The 19776-nt window shown below is 43.4% G+C and overlaps 1 protein-coding gene across 3 annotated transcripts; it reads left to right on the top strand.

Moving 5' to 3' along the window:
* The first annotated feature begins 1096 nt into the window (after nt 1–1096).
* Nucleotides 1097–6524, top strand: SP8 (Sp8 transcription factor). Of its 3 annotated transcripts, none has more exons than XM_025380250.1 (3): nt 1097–1208; nt 1932–2028; nt 2178–6524. In XM_025380250.1, exon 3 carries the CDS (start codon nt 2211–2213, stop codon nt 3678–3680), a length of 1470 nt encoding a protein of 489 aa, XP_025236035.1. In that variant the 5' UTR covers nt 1097–1208; nt 1932–2028; nt 2178–2210; the 3' UTR covers nt 3681–6524. The 3 variants fall into 3 exon arrangements, with proteins under 3 accessions (XP_025236035.1, XP_025236033.1, XP_025236036.1); XM_025380251.1 differs by lacking the exon at nt 1932–2028 and having other exon boundaries at nt 1106–1208; nt 2178–2573; nt 2670–3868; XM_025380248.1 differs by lacking the exon at nt 1932–2028 and having other exon boundaries at nt 1103–1208.
* The last annotated feature ends 13252 nt before the right edge of the window (nt 6525–19776 follow it).

Here is a 19776-nt window from a genome sequence, read left to right on the forward strand (position 1 = left end):
TTGAAATTTACTCAACACCACGGGACAAACGCACCTCCTCCCCTAGAGTGAGACGTGCACTTCTAAAGCAGAATTCCACCTCAGGAAAAAAAAAAAAAAAAAAAAAAAAAAAGCCACGGCATCAAAGAAACAACTCACGGGCGCGCAGGCGCGCATCCACGTCCCAACGCATCCCTAAAAATACCCCTTAGACTCTCAACCTTTCTACTGTTTCGCTGGAGAGCCGGGAAAGAAAAGGTGGGTATCAAGATCTTCTTCAAAAATGTAGTGACGGTGTTTACCCAGATAAGAAGAAAAAAAAAAATCACTCAATATTTTAGGTACAAGGAGCCAAAGGAAGTTGGCGATGGGGGCAGCGTTTGTGAATATTTATTCACCCAGCCTCCATCAACTTAGTCGGTTTCCCTCTTCAGCTCGACAGTCTCTCTCTTACAAACACACTTTATTGCATTGTTCCCATTCCCCACTACCAGCTTCGGTGCGCGCACACAACACAAGCGCCCACACACACCCTCTCTTTTCTCTGTCGCACAAACACACATATTCACAGCCCTCCTTCTTCCCCAACACCAAACACACTCACCCCCCACCCACTTTAGTCCCTCTTTCCTCCCTAGGTTTGCCAGACTCACAGTTACACTCCCGTACACTCACACCCTTCCCCTCAACACTTAATTGCTCTGTCTCTCTACCCCGCTTTGTCGCACACTCAGTTATCCTATCACACAACCCTCCCTTTTCTGCACTCTCTCCACTCCCCCATTTACCACACTGTCACAGTTACAGTGTCACACCCACATCCCCCCCCTCCCGTCTCCGCACTGTCCTCTCCTCGGCCTGGTCACACTCGCACACGGTTACATTGTTACACACACTCACACCCGCGCGCGCGCGCTTTGCGCTTGGTAACACACGCAGCCGCCCCCGCCCCCTCCGCTCCCACTCCCCCATCCACCACGGCGGCAGGCGGCGGCGCCGATGACCTCACGGCGCGCGCGCCGCGCGGCCCTGCGAGGCCGCAGATTGGCTGGCCGCGCCTCCGCGGCACTTCAAAGCCGGAGAGGGAGCTACAATTGTGGTGGAATGGGCGGAACTGATCATTGTATTGCACACCTCTAAAAAAAACACTGCCTCTGATTTATCAATATAAAAAAGATCCTCTGAGAGGAGGAGGGCACTTTTGTGTGATGGCAACTTCACTTCTAGGGGTGAGTCTCAGGATTTTCTCTTGCTGGTTTAGTTTCCTTTTATTGCCGATTGGAGGGGGTTAAAGTCGCCCCGGCCAGGCCACGGGCTATCAGTCTCTCTATTGAGAGCTTTTTTTTTTTTTTTTTTCCTTTAAATACAAGTGAGTTTGGAGAAAAGAAAAAGGGGGAGAAGGGGGCAGAGTCACTTTTTTTCAGCGCAGGAAAAGGTTCGAAGGGTATTTAGACAAGCCACTGCGCAGCGCCTGACTGCTCCCTGCCCGGGAGACCTGCGCCCAGCCCATTTTACAGGCACCGATTTCGGGGGTAAAGAGAGCAAGTTTTTCCTACTGGGCAAAGTGCAGATCTTCCCCTAACCCTTAAAAAAAATTCTGCAGCCCGCCTTGTCTCGCAGGTACGTTGAACTCGTCTCGTTTTTACTATTGTAGATATGCTTTTAAAAAAAGAAAGAAAGAAAGAGTGAGCGCTACAGTTTGACCTCTTTTGGCCTGGGAGAAACAACCCAAGATGGGTTTCTGGGGACCGGAACAGGTTTTTCAAAGCTCTCAGGATTACAGGGGAAGCGCTCCTGAAAGCAATCCAATGGTTTTCCCCCAGGCTTCTCGGCAAAGAAAACTTCCTTCCTTTCCAATCTGGACTTTTTGCTTGTTTGTTACGAAGTGTCTGGGGCCTTGTGTGCAAGAGAGTGTTGTTTTAGGTGAGAATACTTGTCAAACTCTTCTTTAGCGTGGTGCTTTGCTCCCGAATCAGACGCCGGCAGCCAAACTTGTCCCCTCCTGTAGAGTAGGAAGCGGCCGGGCACCGGGGCTGTTGGGGGTGCCAGGTGAGTTGGTGGCGGCGCGCCGCAGCGAGAGATGGGGTGCAGTGGGGCGCTTTGGAGACTACCGGGAGACTGATGCACATTTCTTCCTTTCCTCCCCCACCGGTCCTTTGCCTACCTCCCCTCCCCCACTCCTCTCCTCCTTCTCGCAGGAAGAACCGAGGTTGGGATCGACTCCTCTGGCCATGCTTGCTGCTACCTGTAATAAGATCGGTAGCCCCAGCCCATCTCCCTCCTCCCTCTCGGACAGCTCTTCTTCCTTCGGCAAAGGCTTCCACCCCTGGAAACGCTCCTCGTCCTCTTCTTCCTCCAGCTGCAACGTAGTGGGTTCCAGTCTCTCAAGCTTCGGCGTGTCCGGGGCCTCCAGGAACGGCGGTTCGTCCTCAGCGGCTGCGGCGGCCGCTGCAGCAGCCGCGGCTGCCGCGGCCCTGGTGTCCGACTCTTTCAGCTGCGGCGGCTCGCCTGGCTCCAGCGCCTTCTCCCTCACCTCCAGCAGCGCCGCAGCCGCCGCCGCCGCCGCCGCAGCTGCCGCCTCCAGTTCGCCCTTCGCCAACGACTACTCTGTTTTCCAGGCCCCCGGAGTCTCTGGCGGCAGCGGCGGCGGCGGCGGGGGCGGCGGCGGCGGCTCCTCCGCGCACTCGCAGGACGGCTCCCACCAGCCGGTGTTCATCTCCAAGGTGCACACCTCTGTGGACGGGCTGCAGGGCATCTACCCGCGGGTGGGCATGGCGCACCCGTACGAGTCGTGGTTCAAGCCCTCGCACCCGGGCCTGGGTGCTGCGGGAGAGGTGGGCTCGGCCGGCGCCTCCAGCTGGTGGGACGTGGGGGCCGGCTGGATCGACGTGCAGAACCCGAACGGCGCGGCTGCGCTGCCCGGCTCGCTGCACCCTGCCGCCGGGGGGCTCCAAACCTCGCTGCACTCGCCGCTCGGAGGCTACAACTCGGATTACTCGGGCCTGAGTCACTCAGCCTTCAGCAGCGGCGCCTCCTCGCACCTGCTCAGCCCTGCCGGGCAGCATCTCATGGACGGCTTCAAGCCAGTGCTGCCCGGCTCCTACCCGGACTCGGCCCCGTCGCCGCTGGCCGGCGCGGGGGGCTCCATGTTGAGCGCTGGGCCTTCGGCGCCGCTGGGGGGCTCCCCGCGCTCCTCAGCTCGACGCTACTCTGGCCGCGCCACCTGCGACTGCCCCAACTGCCAGGAGGCAGAGCGGCTGGGCCCTGCCGGGGCGAGCTTGCGGCGCAAGGGCCTGCACAGCTGCCACATCCCGGGCTGCGGCAAGGTGTATGGCAAGACTTCGCACCTCAAGGCGCACCTGCGCTGGCACACGGGCGAGCGGCCCTTCGTGTGCAACTGGCTCTTCTGCGGCAAGCGCTTCACGCGCTCCGACGAGCTGCAGCGGCACCTGCGGACCCACACCGGCGAGAAACGCTTCGCCTGTCCAGTTTGCAATAAGCGCTTCATGCGCAGCGACCACCTCAGCAAGCACGTGAAGACGCACAGCGGCGGCGGCGGCGGCGGCTCGGCGGGCTCAGGCAGCGGCGGCAAGAAGGGCAGCGACACCGACAGCGAGCACAGCGCAGCGGGCAGCCCGCCCTGCCACTCCCCAGAGCTGCTGCAGCCCCCCGAGCCCGGGCACCGCAACGGCCTAGAGTGACGCCCACCCTGCGCCCGCCTCTCTCCCCGACCTCCTCCCACCGAGTCCTCTTGGGCCCTGTCTGTCCCGGCTTCAACTCCAGCCTCTCCCTATTGCATCCGACTCGCTCTCTGTCTCTTTCTGTTTCTGCCCCTCCTCTTCCTTCTGTGACTTAACTTTGTAAAGGGGATATGGACATGTAAGTAAAACTCATCCTGTCCCAGGCCCTGGCTTTCCCTTTCCGCGGGTAACGCTGTCTGAACCCTGTGCAGCTGGAACCCGCGCCTTGCCGGGCCTTTATTTCTCGTTCTTCCCTCCTTGTCCTCCCTTCTCCACCCCCAGGTTGTGATGGGCGTAACTTTTAGAGGGAAGCGGCCACTGGAGGTAGAGCTGGACTAATCCAGTGCCTGGTAGACTGCGGGCCTCGGCACGGGCAGGAGCGGCCCGGTTGAGCAAGCCGGAGCCAGAGCAGTGGGGAGGGCGAGGCTGGAGGCCTGGGCAGAACAGCGCCACCCGGGCTGTCGCCGACTTGGTTCCAGAGCCGCTGACCTAGGCACCTCGACTTTGGAGCACCCTGCCAGGCCCCTGGGCATCGCCGGACGCCCTGCGCAGGCTGTCGGGGCTTGGTGGGGTGTCCTTTTGGCAGCACCGAGACCCAGAGTTTGCAGAGTTTAGATCTCCCAATATCAGCTCTGCCTCTTTTTCTTTGTTCCCTGAGGTGGAACCGATGCAAGTTTCAGCAAAGGGCAGTCTTGTCGAATAGCTGCAGCAGCTTTCTTTCATCTTTATAGCATATATTTTATTTTTAACTAAAAAACTGAGGGGAAAATAGCAACCTTCCACTTGGTTTCCCTTCTATGATAGTTTTTTCCTCTAACGGAGAGCAAGCCTTTCTCTCGAAACTGCTAGTATTGATCCCAAAGTTATTTTGACCGCATTAACTTAACTTATGGGGTGGGGGCGGGGGTGAGGGTAGGTGTTTTTTTCTTATGCAAAAATACTCCTTTCCGGTGAGACCAGATTAACTATCTCCATGTTTGTCCTTTTCTACCTCGTTTTTTCACCACTCCCAAACATAACCTCCCAATCTTTTTTTGTTAGTCCGGCCGTCAATTTGTATAGTACCCATTTCTGTAAATTCTCGCAATTCATTGAAGATCGTAGGGTTACACTTTTTTTGTGTGGTTTAAACTTACAAACAATTGAAGAAGCTATCATTTATTTCAGACGAGGCTGTAGTTTAAATGCCAAAAAAGGGAAAATAGGAAAATAAAAAAGAACCTTTGTAAAATATATCTGAACCTAATGGTTTGTACAACTGGAGAGTCGTTCTAGATTAGTTACCAATTAACTATAACTCCACCAGTGTAAGGGTGTGAGGTGCAGTTGTCCAGGAGATGATTTTGTATAGTATTTTTCTTGTACATTACTTCCAGTAAATATTTGAAAATATATTGAAGTAAACTTGATTTTTTTTTTTTTTTGTCACAAGAAAATTAAGAGTTATTGTTGCAGTTCTGATGAGCTGCAGGTTTTTTGAACTCACTTCTGGAGGTGCAGAGCCACAAACGCACTTTCGGGGCCTAGTTTTGCTCAAATATGAATTTAGATAGGTATCAAGCTGTAACTAAGACAATATTTGATAAATGTTGGATGACATTTAATTTAATGGAGCATGTACTTATTTGCATTTGCTGGCAGTTCAGGCATAGTTAAAGTGAGAGTTCTCCTATATTTCATAATAAGTGGGTCTGCCAAAACCCATGTATTAAATAAATTGTCCAAGTGAAACTCGACTAACTTTGGCCTTTGTGTATTTCCTGAAGGTAATATTGTTAACTGTTAATAAATACTTCTGACACTACATTTAAATGTTTGCAGATTCTGCAAACTAATTGCTCATTGTAATGTTGAAATAATTTGGATATTTCACATTGAAATGAAAAGCCTTTCTCTGGAGCATTTTAGATTTGCATTTTAAATGCATGAAATGTAATTGATTTATTTGTAATATTTTAAATGGTATTAATAAACTCAGATAAAAGACTAGGCTAGTTAATCTGTATTTTTTCCCCTTTTTAAACTATGGACATGTGCATTTTATCTTCAGTTAATTTCTAATTTAAACAAAATATAACCCTGTTGTGGTAATATTTAAATAATTACCTTTAAGATGTTAGATGGAAAGATCTATTTGGCAAAGCTGTGTTTTCTCTGTTTACCAAGATAAAGATTATAGTGTCTAAGGAATGTAATTGATTATTTACCAGTAGATTTAGCTCATAGCATCAGGATTTACTGACCTCTTAAAATTTGTACTAAGTCACAATTCAAAGAAATTTCACCATTCTCTTTCCTTCTCAGTCTCCAGAAGGAGTCAGGTTGTTGGCCATTGATTGCATTTAGTATTTAAAAGGCCAAGCCTTACATTGGAAGATCAGTACATCTAAAATAAAAACATGGGTTTGGGGACAACTTTTGTTGTTAAGAGGTGGAGGAGGTCAAGCTAACAAAAGCTTGTTTTTGGCATTCCAAGTCTTAGCTAAAGATTATGTAGAGGTAAATATCAGTAGTAGATTCCTGTTGAAATGAGTTATCTGTTCTTTAAAAGTCTCTAAACAGCCACCAAAGAAAGGGAAGGTTAAACCTTAATCTATTTACTAGGCTATTGTTCATAGGTGTCAATGATGCCAATAAAAAATATTGTCTTGTTATGTCTAAGTGCATTTAAGCAATGCGTGTTCCTTGAGCCATACTTTGAAACATAAAATACTTTAAATGTTGATTGATGTTATATCACTATTTCACTATTAGATTAATATTATTATTTTGAATCAAATTGAATAAAAAGTTAGCGTGTTCGGATTCCTACAAGTTTAGCTTCTTTCTTTCTGTTTGCAATCTCCCTACCCTAAGTATAGTCTTGGTATACATCTTGAACTGAACATTTTCCATTGAAATCTATATATGGTAATTATAATACATAGAAACAAGTGAAATACAAAGTGATATGATCATTGTAAATTGAGAGGAAAAAGCAATTAGGGATAAAAGATGTTTTGGAATAATGTAGCTCGTGTCTAAGTAGGTGACACCTTTAGTCCTGCTATCTATACAGGTATTTGAGGCCTCCAGTCTCTATGGTTTCAGACAAACAAGTTAACTCTGATTCTTTGGTATACTGTAGTTCTAAATAATGGATTTTAAAAGTAAAATAGTTTCTTTCTGTCACTTTCTTCCTAGGAATAACAAGCAGAACACAGTTTAAGTGTTGTTTCTTTTTTATTGAAAGTTGCAGTGCTGAGGGATTCGGAAAGAGCCGTTCTGAAGGAGTTAAATGTAGTGGCAGGTAAGAGGAAAGCTGCTTGGTACATTTATAATATCAGTTGCATTACATGCAGAATCAACATTGATTTAAGAGGTGGGTTATGACAATGAGAAATATTGTCTGGAAGATTTCTTTGGGGTGATTGAAGGGAGACATTTTTTCTGCTGTACAGATGTGCAAACTTTCACTTTCTTCCTTCTGGCTCCTCACCCTTCTAGTTTTACTTGGTTTGTTTTGGTGGTTATTGAACAGTATTTCTAGCTTAATTTTCTGCAGGGGGGGCAGGGTTCTCCTTTTAGGGATGAGCATCCTCTTTTGGGAAAACAGATGAAGTACCAAATTGTGATTTTTTTTTTTTCCTGCTTTGTCCCTGATAAAGCACCTCCTAGCAGTAGCTGGAGGCTCACTCAAGTGAAGTCAAAGGCCAGGTCTCACTTTGAACCAAGGGACAAGCTTCCAGTCTGGCAGATCAAGATAGAGTTAAACTAGTTGTTGACCCAGAGGTCAGGCCAGCATATATCAGCGCACCCTCCAGAGTCTGGAAAGGGCTGCCAATCCCACCATTTCCATTTCCTACCTCATCTCTTCTACACACTTGAATGTTTCTTCCTATCCTGCTTTCTCCTTTTTTGGCTCCTTCACCTTCTCTCTCTGTGGATGATCTCTTTCACTGAGAAATGTGACCATGATTTGTTGAGGCTGGATTATCAACTGAAATTTTATGTCAGAAACTTAATTTAAACCAATGTGATGACTTCCTCTCAGAACAACTGGTGCTGGAAAAAGCTCCTGAATGAGTTTGCCTTCCTTCCGCCCTGCTCCTACCCCAATCTTGGCATAACTTCTCAACTGGGCTTCCTTTGGTTAGAGAATGCTGAAATCAAAATTTAAAGACAAGCAGGTGATGAGATTGGATTCCTGAGTAGGCAGATCAATAATTTTGCTATCATTTTCATCTCTTTCATGGATCTTTTGGTGAGATTGTTAAATGGAATGCTACAGAAGGCTTGTAGAGGAATTTTTTAAAAAATATTTTATTGTAGAGGATTAGCTCAAAGGTCAGATGATCTTTTTGGCTGGTAAATTAAGGCAGAAAAAGGAGGGAAAAAAGTGTGGATTTGATTATTATCTGGTTACCTAAGATGGTAAAGACAAATATTATCATCAAAGAATTTTAAAAAAAGCATTTTGTACGAACAACCTCAAAAAGGGATTGATTTGATGCAGGTATTTTGAATAAACTGTGGTTGTTCATTTTACTACTGATTTTTGCTGCTTCTGTCCAAACAGGCATTATTTCTCTTTACACTCCTAAGAAAAACCCAGATTACCAACGTCTTTATCCTTCTCTCTGTTTTTAAAAGTACGGTTTCTACAGCTCCTTCCTTCCTTCCTCCCTTCCTTCCTTCCCTCCTTCTTTCATTCCTTCCCTTCTTCCCTCCCTCCCAATTTCCCTCTCTCCTTTTTAAAAAATGGCACAGAAGATCAATTCTGTGCCTGTATTTCAAGAAAATGGTGTTAAAGTAAGGAATTGAAATAGAGTAATGCTGTACCCATTTTAAAGTCAGCGCTTTGGTTCTGGGTGGCGTCTTTTGAAGACTGCTCAATATACAATAGTTGATGTTATTTTAAAAATAAGATTCGGAATTTTCTCCCTATTTATTGCCTGCTTCCGGATTAAAGGAAAGCCGCTAATTCCTTGCCATCCTGGACCCTAGCCGCTGCGGTTTAAGGGGATGCGTGTCAGTGGCCATGTCTTTAGATTCGCTGCTCTCCCTGTGAGCAGAAATGTTGATTTGCTTACAGCGGCGGCAGGGAGGGGGGAATCTATTTTTCTCTGGTCCCTCGGCGCATGTTTAATTTAATTTAATTTTCTGCGGAGTCTCTTGGCGGTGAGGAAAGCAGCCTTATACATTTTGCTTTGGTTCCTAACGAACAGTCGGGGCTTCAAGAGCTCTAGGGACAGTGGGGAGGGCTTGAGGTGACCTCGAACTCGGAATAAAGCTCCGCTACAAGCAGCCGCTTTTTCCTGGTGTTCTAGTGTCGTTTTTGAAAGTCCATCTACCGGAGCTGCTGCCTTTTTTTTTTTTTAGATGGGGTTTCGCTCTTGTCTAGGCTAGAGTGCAACGGCGCAATTTCGGCTCACTGCAACTCTGCCTTCCGGGTTCAAGCGATTCTCCTGCCTCAGCCTCCCCTGTAGCTGGGATTACAGGCGCCCGCCACCACGCTCGGCTAATTGTTGTATTTTCAGTAGAGACGGGGTTTCACCATGTTGGTTAGGCTGATCTCGAACTCCTGACCTCAGGTGATCCGCCCGCCTCGACCTCCCAAAGTGCTGAGATTACCGGCATGAGCCACTGCGCCCGGCCTGGGGCTGCTGCTTTTAAAAAGCCCATTCCTCAAGTTTGCTTCTCAGGCACCAGCTTCTTGCTGCGCGGGAGGAAACGTTGGTAGCGACCTCTGCTTCTCTCGCAGGGTGCTGAGCCGAGGTCTGGCCTGCCCAAAGTTCCCTTCGTTCTCTTTTCGAATGAATTCTGCGGGAGGTTTTGAGCCCGGGAGGATTTCCCAGCCATTCTAAACGCTACCCTCTACTTTCTTCTTCCCAGCTCCTCTATGTGCCGGGTGCTTTAAGAAAGACCCCCAGGCCCTCCCGGGGAGGGTTCCGAGCTGGCGAGCCGCAAGGTCCGCCCGCGGGTAGCAGCGAAGAGTGGGGTGGTGTTCTGAGGTCTCCCCGCGAGCCCAGGCCCCTGTCCGGGCCCGCCGCTCCCTCGGGCTGCCGACCGGAGCAGCCCCACACCGCGCCCACCGCACACAAAGGCGCCGCGGCCGCCTCCACTCGCTGCACGGACAGCGAGCGCCACCCTGTGCCCTGCTCCCGTTCTGCAGCGCGCCCCGCGCGGGTAAGGCCGGCCAGACCCGCGCCCGCCAGTCCCGGGCCTCTGACCTTGGGCAAACCCACTGTGGGAATCGCCACGGGGAGCCTTCCCCCGCCCGGCTCTGGTCTCTGGGCTCCCAAAAGACGCTCGGGCCGGACAGAGTGAGGGATTCCCCTGCCTTTACTTCCCTCCCTCGCTTGCTCTGCAGTTTTCCCGCACCCTCCCGCTGCCCTGCGCCATCCTAGCGCCTCGGAGCCCGGGGCCTCTGTCCCACCCTGTCCCGGGGTGCCGTGCTTTGATCTGCCTGCCCGTGCCACCGGAGCCTGCTGCAGCGTGGACAGACTCAGATTCTTCTTCCTGAACTTTTTCAGATTTCTCTCTGTCCTGGCCCACGGCTGCCTGCCTTTCTTCACCTCCTGTGCTCTTTTCTTGGCCAAACTGCTTTGTGTTCACTCGCACCAGCCTTCTCTTCCCAGTGGCGTCAAAGTGCAGCGTCCTCCATAGGTGGCAAGATTTATTCTTGTCATTTTACCATGCGGTTGCCAGATTCGAGTGAAGGAATTTCACCACCTTCCCCACACTGTTTTCATAAAGAAGGCACACTTAAATGTGACTGGCTGTGAAAATTCTTTGCTGTTTTTAGTTTCAGGATATCAAAAAAGTTTAGCTACCTTGGTGACTAACAGAAAATGTGATGGATAGATAGGTGGATGGATACAGAAATAGAATCACTGAACCTGTTGAACAGAACTCTACTTTACTGCATTGCACCCAAAACCCAACAACCTTTCTTGGGCTTCCTTCCCAACGCTCTTCTCTCCTGACTCTGGGTCACTGGGTCTTTGGGGAGTGCTAGCAACATTCTGAAGGCCTCTATTCTGGTGACATCTGAAAGGAGATCAAGATAGATCAACCCTTCGGAGAAGAGTGTCATGCCCCCCTTAAAGGTCTTTATTTGGAGAATGTACCTGCCTCTCCCCAGGCTGCCTGAAAGGAACCGGCTCCCGGTAAACCTTTCCCCACCCCCACCCCCTGACTCTTTTAGGCGCCTCTTGGTCTTAGGCCTTCTGGCCTTGGAAGCTCATCGCACAGGTTCGGATCTGTGGGTTCCACTTTGTATTCTCGAGATACACCAAGGATTAAAATTGGCTTTTATGGGTGGTTAGACACGCACTATGTACATGCATTTAAGGCATCGTGTGATGAGGCTGCAGCATGAATCTTCTCCCGCACTTATATTGAAAGAGCTCTCAGAGCCGCACACCTGCGCGTGACAGGGCTCTAGTCATGTCCCCTCGTGGCTAAATCCACGGGCTCCACTGACCCCAATCCCCTATAGTGGGGAATGAAGGGGGGTCGCCTGTCTTAGCTTGTGAAGCCCATGTAGCCGCCGGTAGAAGCAATCTGGCCTCCCGGAGCTTAAGGATACAATTGACAAGTCCACCTCCGGAGCCGCCACCACTCTCCTCCCTCAGGCCAGCCGGCGATGTGAGCCCCCACCCCCACCCCTTCTCTCCGGGGTCCGGAAAGCCGGGAAGCGCTGGAATGCTGCGTTCTCTCACCCTATTGTGCCTAGGTGTTGCAAACCACTGGAGGACAGAGCTTCGCGCTTTGATCTCATGTCCCAGTCATTCTTTAGCACAGAGGGGTGAGTTTAAATTAAATTTCTTTCTCTGCTGATAAGTCGTAATGGGCCTCAGAAGGTGAATAATTATGCAGTAACATTTCATGGGTTGTTGGAGTGGGAATTCCCACTGCGCTGTCATCAGGAACAGAATTTCCCTCGTACGCTCAACGCTAAATGAAGCTTTGCAAGTAAGCCACAAGTGTCTTTCAAATCTCGATGCAGATGATCTAGTCCTTGCCAACTCACCTTTCTTGCCCCTACAAATCTGTGCCGTCATTTATTTTTTTATTCGTAGTTTATAACTAATTTATGAATACTTTAAAAATCAGTACTAAAGGATTTTATTTTTGAGGTAAAAAAATACTTAGCTTTGATGATTAAATATGCATTTCTATCAAGACAAAGCACACACTGATGAAAGCTGGGGCCGCATTTTCCTGGAAAAAGACAGATGAGCCACCTGAGATTTATGTCCAAATACCTGGATTTAGTCTGGCCAACTATCTTCACTTCTTTTAGTGAAATAGTGCTTTTTGGCTTGATTCCTGAGAAGAGTCTGGACCCGAAGTTGCTGCAGGCATAAGATTTGATCATTAGTGTTCTGAAGGTATCTAGTTTGCAGTTCAGAAATTGACTTTCCATGCAGGAAGGTTAAAAGGAAAAATGCCTTGGCTGCTTCACTCAAAATAGCCACCTGCCTATTACAAAATGTGGACTTAATTCTTGGAGATATCAATTTATATTTATATTTAATTTTCCTCCAAACTAGATAAACAGCATCAACAGTTTGGATATTGTAAATGGGTCATGACATTTTGACACTCAAAAGAAAATCAGACCCTTAACTTAAAGAACTCTCTAAAATTGTAATTTAAAGCACAATGGAACTCTTTATTGTTTTGTTTTTAAAAGAAAATCCTCTATACCCCCATTCATTTTAGTGCTTCATTGTATAGCATTTTCGTTGTTTACTTTTTGTCTCTTTACATTTCTTCCTTTAAATGAATTGAGCTCCCTCAAGCTTTAAGATTTCTAAATCAACACACAGAAACTGGAGCCTGCTTATCAAGTTTTCACTCTTCTCTTGGCAACTAATTTGAAAGGGCTCAAACAATAAGTTGATTTACATTATGCTCATTTTACCCTGAAATCTGTGTGAATGTTGAAAAACCCTTAATCATTCACCTTGGGTTATCTTTACATCTTTGGGGGAACAAATCCTTCCAGCTTTAAGTTTTTTAGCTACTCCATTTTAAGTGCTGAAATAGAAGAAAGTAGATATTTTTCTTTTTTCCCCTAAAGTTCAAGTGATTGTTTAGTTCAACTGAAAATAAAGGATTTGTACTGTCCAATTTTGCACCCAATTTAATGTCCCTAATTATGTAGGCACCCTATCATCAGGTTTCCCATCATTTCAGGAAGTTTTGTGCTCATTCTTGTACACTGATCAATGCTTCATTTTTTCTCTTACATGCCTATCTCTTATGATTATTATTTTTTTTCTAAGCAGGTTCTTTCCCCTTTCAATGTAACAAACAATGGCCTTATTGCGGGGAGGTGGGGAGGGGAGCTAGTGTCAGGTGGAAATGTGTTTAAAAGACATTCACATTATTTAGCTTTAAAAATATTATTGAGTTATATATCCTTTTTAAGAGAATTTACACAGACTTTTCCTATAGATAAATGAAGTTTTTATTTAGGGCAAAATATTTTTTATAACATTAAATTATATTTCTCCCCAAACTTTAAGAAAAGAAAGTTCTTATAGAGGACAATTCAGTGGCTTTTTACTATGAGGCAAAGTAAGTTTTACTCTTTCTCCCAGTAAATAACTATTTGACTTAAAACTGCAGTGGTTAAGTTTAAGGTGCATATACATTATACTTCCTGTGTCCTCAGTATTGACATATTTTAGTGAGTATCACAATTGAATGTTGTCATAGCAATGATCAGAGAGCATTAAAACAAGCTTGTAAATATTTTGGCTACAGAATACTGTATAGTTTCCAGCTACATACACTTTGTAGAAAGTATATATTAATAATTCATTTCATATGTAATTATTAAATTTGAAATACATTGCTTAGTGATGTGTTCACTTAAGTGTTTCAGTAAAATCAGGAAAATCAGATTTGGTTAACTTTTCATTATTGAAATTCTGCTCGTTGTTTTGTAGAGAAAATATTACTTTCACAATAGAGGTAAAATAGATCCCTACTGTAAAGAAATGGTAGTAATATTTATGTCCGTGAAGTTGTTTGGAACTACTTTTATTATTTTATGCTGCAAAAGCAGTGGCATGTTCTTTTTTTCCCTTCACTTTTTAAGTAAACTTTTTATTTTGGAATAATTTTAGATTTACAGAAAAGTTGTAAAAATAATATAGACAGTTCTTGTGGTTTTCCCTACTGTTAACACCTTACATTATGATGGTATACTTGTCAAATGTAAGAAATCAATATTGATATAGTTGAGTTTTTTTTAATGAAGAAATAAAGGCCAAAAAAACCCCCCCAAAACAAAAAACGCATCGCCTATCAGTCAGTGGTAGGTTGTAGCTTAGAAAACTGCCGACCTTTTTTTTTTTCAGCTTCTTATGATCAGCTGGGATTTGCCTCCAAGACAGACTATGTACTAAATTATTAAGTAGAAAGCTATTCCTCATGGATATGTCTTTAAGATATGGTTTCTTATAACACAGTTTTGTTTCTTTCATGGTTAACTAAAATCTAAGAAAACATACTTAGTTCCATTTTGCATTTTTATTTTATCTATGGAAGCATCAGATTAAATTTTAAATGGTCAATATTTTCACTTCAATTTATCCAAAATTGTAATATTCTATTGGTTACTTATACCTATTTTTATCCTATAATTTCAAATGACTTATTTAATCATTATTATTTAATGTAGTTACTACAAAAATATAAATAATTAAATTAGTTTCCCCCCCGTATTTCAAAACTTAAACTTTAGGATCACTTTTGCTAAGAAACTGAGTTTGTCGGAGTATAGAAACCTTTAAAACTTGCCAGGTGCAGTGGCTCACACCTGTAATCCCAGCACTCTGGGAGGCTGAGGTGGGTGGATGGTTTGAGGTCAGGAGTTCAAGACCAGCCTGGCCAACATGGTGAAACCCTCTATCTACTAAAAATACAAAACAATTAGCCGGGCATGGTGACGCACACCTGTAGTCCTAGCTACTCGGGAGACCGAGGCAGGAGAATCCCTTGAACCCAGGAGGCGGAGGTTGCAGTGAGCTGAGATCACACCACAGAACTCCAGCCTAAGCGACAGAGTGAGACTCTTTTAAAACTCAATAGTTTTGTTGTCAAGTTTAGATAAATGCATCTTTATACTCCATGGCGTAATACATTTGCATATATTTTTGTTTCATTTAAGTAAGATTGTAAGGCATTTCATCAAAAAGAAAATATTCTTTATTTAAAATACATTCTCACTATACCTAGCATTGCCAGATAAAATACAGGATATTCAGTAAAATTTGAATTTCAAATAAACAATAAATCATATTTTAATATAAATATGCTTCATGCAATATTTAAGTCATATTTATTCTAAAAATGACTTGTTGGTTTTTTGAAATCCAAATTTAACTAAATATGCTGATTTTTCATTTTTGTTTTTTTTTAAATAAATTTTACATATCTATAAGGACAAACCTAAAAAAAAAAGGATTATGTAAAAACAAAGTAGCCTGTGACTGTTCACGAAAGCTTGTAGTAGCATTCTGTACTATTTTAAAAGGGGCATACGGGACATAAAGAGGGTTTACTTATTTTAATACAGGACATTAGGATTTGCTTGTTACCTGGAGGGTGAAAATATAAGTTTTATTTTCCTATTATTCTTTTGCTTTTCTTTTTTTTTTTCAGCTCATCTGGCTTCATCCTGAACTATCCTTGTACATTTAGAACACTAGTCCTACTCTACCTTATGAAAAACCTGCATTTACCTAGCTTCCAAGAAAAAAATATTATGCTGATGATTGCTGGTCAACATCTCCATCTTCTTTCTAATATTAATGCTGTATAAAAGGAAATATCTTTTTTTTTTTTTTTTTTTGAGACAGAGTCTCGCTCTGTCGCCCAGGCTGGAGTGCAGTGGCGCGATCTCGGCTCACTGCAAGCTCCGCCTCCCGGGTTCACGCCATTCTCCTGCCTCAGCCTCCCGAGTAGCTGGGACTACAGGCGCCCACAACCGCGCCCGGCTAATTTTTTGTATTTTTAGTAGAGACGGGGTTTCACCGTGGTCTCGATCTCCTGACCTTGTGATCCGCCCCCCTCGGCCTCCCAAAGTGCTGGGATTACAGGCGTGAGCCACCGCGCCCGGCATAAAAGGAAATATCTAAAAAATCTCATTTCTATTTATTATATTTTTGCAATTGAGACTCTATAATTAAGTTTTGGTCTTACAAATTCTATTCCTTAGGTACTTTACATCCACCCCCTTGTTGAATTGCTCTCACTTCACTTGTACAAACTGTGGAATCCTGTATTTCTAGAAGTCATATATAAGTTGTAGCACTAGTACTTATGTATCAAATTTACTTACTAAGTATTCCATAAATTGTAGCCAAATAATCAGAAGCTAAGAAGTTCTCTGTTGCAGGAGGGTTTCTTTTTTTTTTTTTTCCTGTTGAAGTATTGCTTTAGGAAATAAAGGTAATAACACTCATTTATTCATGCCATTTTCTGAAGGAACAAGCTGTTATATTTATGTAACAGTTTTCTGGTTCATTTATGCTATTAATTTAATTTTTATAGTAGTTTTCTATCTTTTGATAATTATTGTGCTTATGCCCAGAAATAATGAGTAAAAGTCTGTATAGCTTATACACAATACAGGCTAGTAAGGATGAGAGGGAGAATGACCCTGGCATCTAAGATTCCTCTATCTTGCCTTCATATACCTTATACAGAGTAAGTGAAAACAATATTAACAGCCCATGTATACCAATCAGATAAATCCTTAAGAACAATACAGGGAATTTTTTACTCATAAACAGAAGATGTATCAAGGATCCAGGCTCAAAGGACAGCTACTCTTTAGATTTTGCTTTTACCAAGTAATATAGCTATTACCATGAGGGTTCAAGAGAAATTGGAAAGTGGAAAACTTAGGAAATCTTATTTTGGAGGCTGGTTTAATAATAGCACTCCCTGGGAAGTTAAATAGTGTACAGGCTCCCACAAATTACCCGACTTATCTTTCCATTTTACTTTGTTTTATCAAACCAATTAGATACTCATTGGATTAATAAATATTTCTTTAAAAAATATAATTGCTTCTGTGAATTATAAGAGAAGCATTCATATATAAGTACAAATTTGTCTAATCGTATTGCCTTCATCCTAATCCATAGATTTTCCATTTCAGTAAGATTTTTTGGAGACAACTGGATGCTCACTGAAAAATATAAGAAATTGTGAAGAAGCAGGGAAAACAAATTACCTTAATCCTACTTCTCAGGCACAACAATTGTGTTGTTACCTATAATCTTTTTTCTGTGTGATTTTTTTTCTTACATATATGTGCAAGATTCTAACCTGCTTTCCCCTCCCCACCATAATATTAAAATAAATTTTCCTTACTATTAAAAATTATCAGCCAGGTGTAGTGGCTTATGCCTGTAATCCTAGCACTTTGGGAGGGCAAGGCGGGCAGATCACTTGAGGTCAGGAGTTCGAGACCAGCCTGGGCAACATGGTGAAACCCATCTCTACTAAAGATACAAAAATTAGCTGGGCATGCCGGGCGCGATGGCTCATGCCTGTAATCCCAGCACTTTAGGAGGCCGAGGCAGGCGGATCATGAGGTCAGGGGATCAAGACCATCCTGGCTAACACAGTGAAACCCTGTCTCTACTAAAAATACAAAAAAAGTTAGCCGGGCCTGGTGGTGGGCGCCTGTAGTCCCAGCTACTTGGGAAACTGAGGCAGGAGAATCTCTTGAACCCAGGAGGCAGAGGTGGCAGTGAGCCAAGATTGTGCCACTGCACTTCAGTCTGGGTGACAGAGTGAAAATCTGTCTTAAAAATAAATAAATAAATAAAAATTCTCTGCAAGCTTTATCTTAAATGGCTAAAAATACTGTATGGGATGCATATATTAAATATGCATGTATTAAAATTTTACCTACTCCTGTAATACTGAATATTTAGTTTTTTCCCCACATGATCAATATTATATACAATGCTGCATCGCACATCCTTGTGCATGACTTCTTGTTTTAATTTCTGATTGTTTCCTTAAGATACCGAAAAAGGAAGGAATTCCTGAGGAATAAGAACATTTTAAAGGCTCTAGATAGAGATTAGATCTAGATCTAGATTACTCCCCAAGAAGTATGTAACAGTTTATATTCCAACAAACAGTGGTTTAGAGATTCAGCCCTGAATTCTTAATCTTTTTTCCTTTTTTAAAAAATAAATGAATCTCATTATTGTCTAATAAATTTTAGATCCCTAAACTTTTTTTCATATGTTATTTGCCATTTTAATATCCTCTTTCATGAATTGTTTCTCTGTGGCTATCCTGCTTTGAGAAAGACAGTCCACTTGATCACAAAATGAGGCAGAAGATCTGGCCAAGGAGTATGTTCTCGGGGAAAAGAGTGCTGATTCTGGAAGCAGAAACTCACTCCAAGCCTTTGCAACGCATAGTTCCTTTAAACTGGGACTGGAAAGGCATTTTCCCTTTATTAGTCCTAGATTGACTACAGTAAGTAGGCAAAATGCAACTTTATGTTATTATTTCACAAAGGAATTTTGGGGGAACAACCTATTGTTTCCGTGAAGAGTGGACATTATTTTGCATTGTCATATGATACTAAAATATAGATTCAATTGAACATATCCGAATCTTAAATTCTACTAAGTGTTTTTTTCCGGGCAGCCTCTACAAAAGCTGTAACTTTGTGACCAGTTGTAGAAACAAACAAAAAAAGAGAAAAAGGCTTTTAACTGATTAAAAAAGCAAAGAAAGAAAAATTCAATCAATCAATGAGTCTACAGAATGCCAAAAAAATTACTTAAGATTTTTATATTTCACTTTGTTAACTGATTTAGGTAGATATTTTGGTCTCTGGCTGCATGAAGCTACAAAATTGACCTTTAAATCAAATTCATTCATTTATGTCCACCATAGATAATAACTTTGATTTGAATAAACTATCATAGCTAGACGAAAAGATCTACTTAAAAATTCTGGTCTGGGCACAGTGGCTCATGCCTATAATCCCTGCACTTTGGAAGGCCCAGTCAGGAGGATCACTTGAGGTCACGAGTTCAAGACCAGCCTGGCCAACATGATGAAACCCTGTCTCTACTACAAAAATTAGCCAGGTGTGGTGGTGTGTGCCTGTAATCCCAGCTACTAGAAAGGGGTGGGGGGGCTGAGGCAGGAGAATCACTTGAACCCAGGAGGTAGAGGTTGTAGTGAGCTGAGATCGTGTCTGCACTCCAGCCTAGGCAATAAGCGAGACTCTGTCTCACAAAATAAAAATAAAAATGGAAATTCTGGTATTTTATGGCCATTGGAGAAATAGCATACAACAGTTAAATCAGATCTAGTTAATCATTAATTATTTCTAAGTCAAGTTTCTTGTATAATGCTATATAATTGAAAGAGTTATTCTTCTGCAAATATGAAGTTCTGTAATACCAAAATGACATCTTCATTAGCACTTGGAAGAAATGTTTACATATCAACACCAAAAAGTCTTGAACCTTTGAGTTGTTGAGGGGAGAGAAGGGAAAAAGGATTATGAGCTTGAACAACACGATTTCCCTAATACAGCCTCAGCTTGTAGTAGACAGAAGTTTATCTTATAGTGATATTTTAAATAATATTTTTGCTTTTGTTTAAAAATAAAAATTAAATCAACAAATACTGAATGCTTACTTATTGTTCAGTAATGTATTTGGGGTAAAAATCAGCCTTGCACGTGATCATGAATCATAGTCATAATCTGAGAACTTACTTATAATTGTAAAACAAAAGTAAAATATTTCTTGTGTTATTTCTCTAAGAAAAAAGTCATCATCTGAAAAAAAAATCACCCCATCATCCTACCCTGACTCTAAAATTAACTGTTTAAAAATTTAACAATATGTAGGCTTTATAGTTTTATAATTTTAAAATGTTCAAAGTGTGTTAAAATAACTTAAGCTTTGGTCTGTATGTGTACATGTATTTACCCAGAATTAAATCTTATCTATTTTTGTCTAAAACTATTACAAGGGGGCAGAGGTTAGTTTGGTTT

The sequence above is a fragment of the Theropithecus gelada genome, chromosome 3, assembly GCF_003255815.1.
Source record: "Theropithecus gelada isolate Dixy chromosome 3, Tgel_1.0, whole genome shotgun sequence".
NCBI lineage: Eukaryota > Metazoa > Chordata > Mammalia > Primates > Cercopithecidae > Theropithecus > Theropithecus gelada.

What these genes read in the sequence shown, in the direction of transcription:
- SP8 (XM_025380248.1), top strand. Translation starts at nt 1,188, where the DNA reads ATGGCAACTTCACTTCTAGGG. An exon ending in TGGCAACTTCACTTCTAGGG is followed by an intron (nt 1,209 to 2,177) that starts GTGAGTCTCAGG and finishes TCCTTCTCGCAG; the next exon opens with GAAGAACCGAGGTTGGGATC.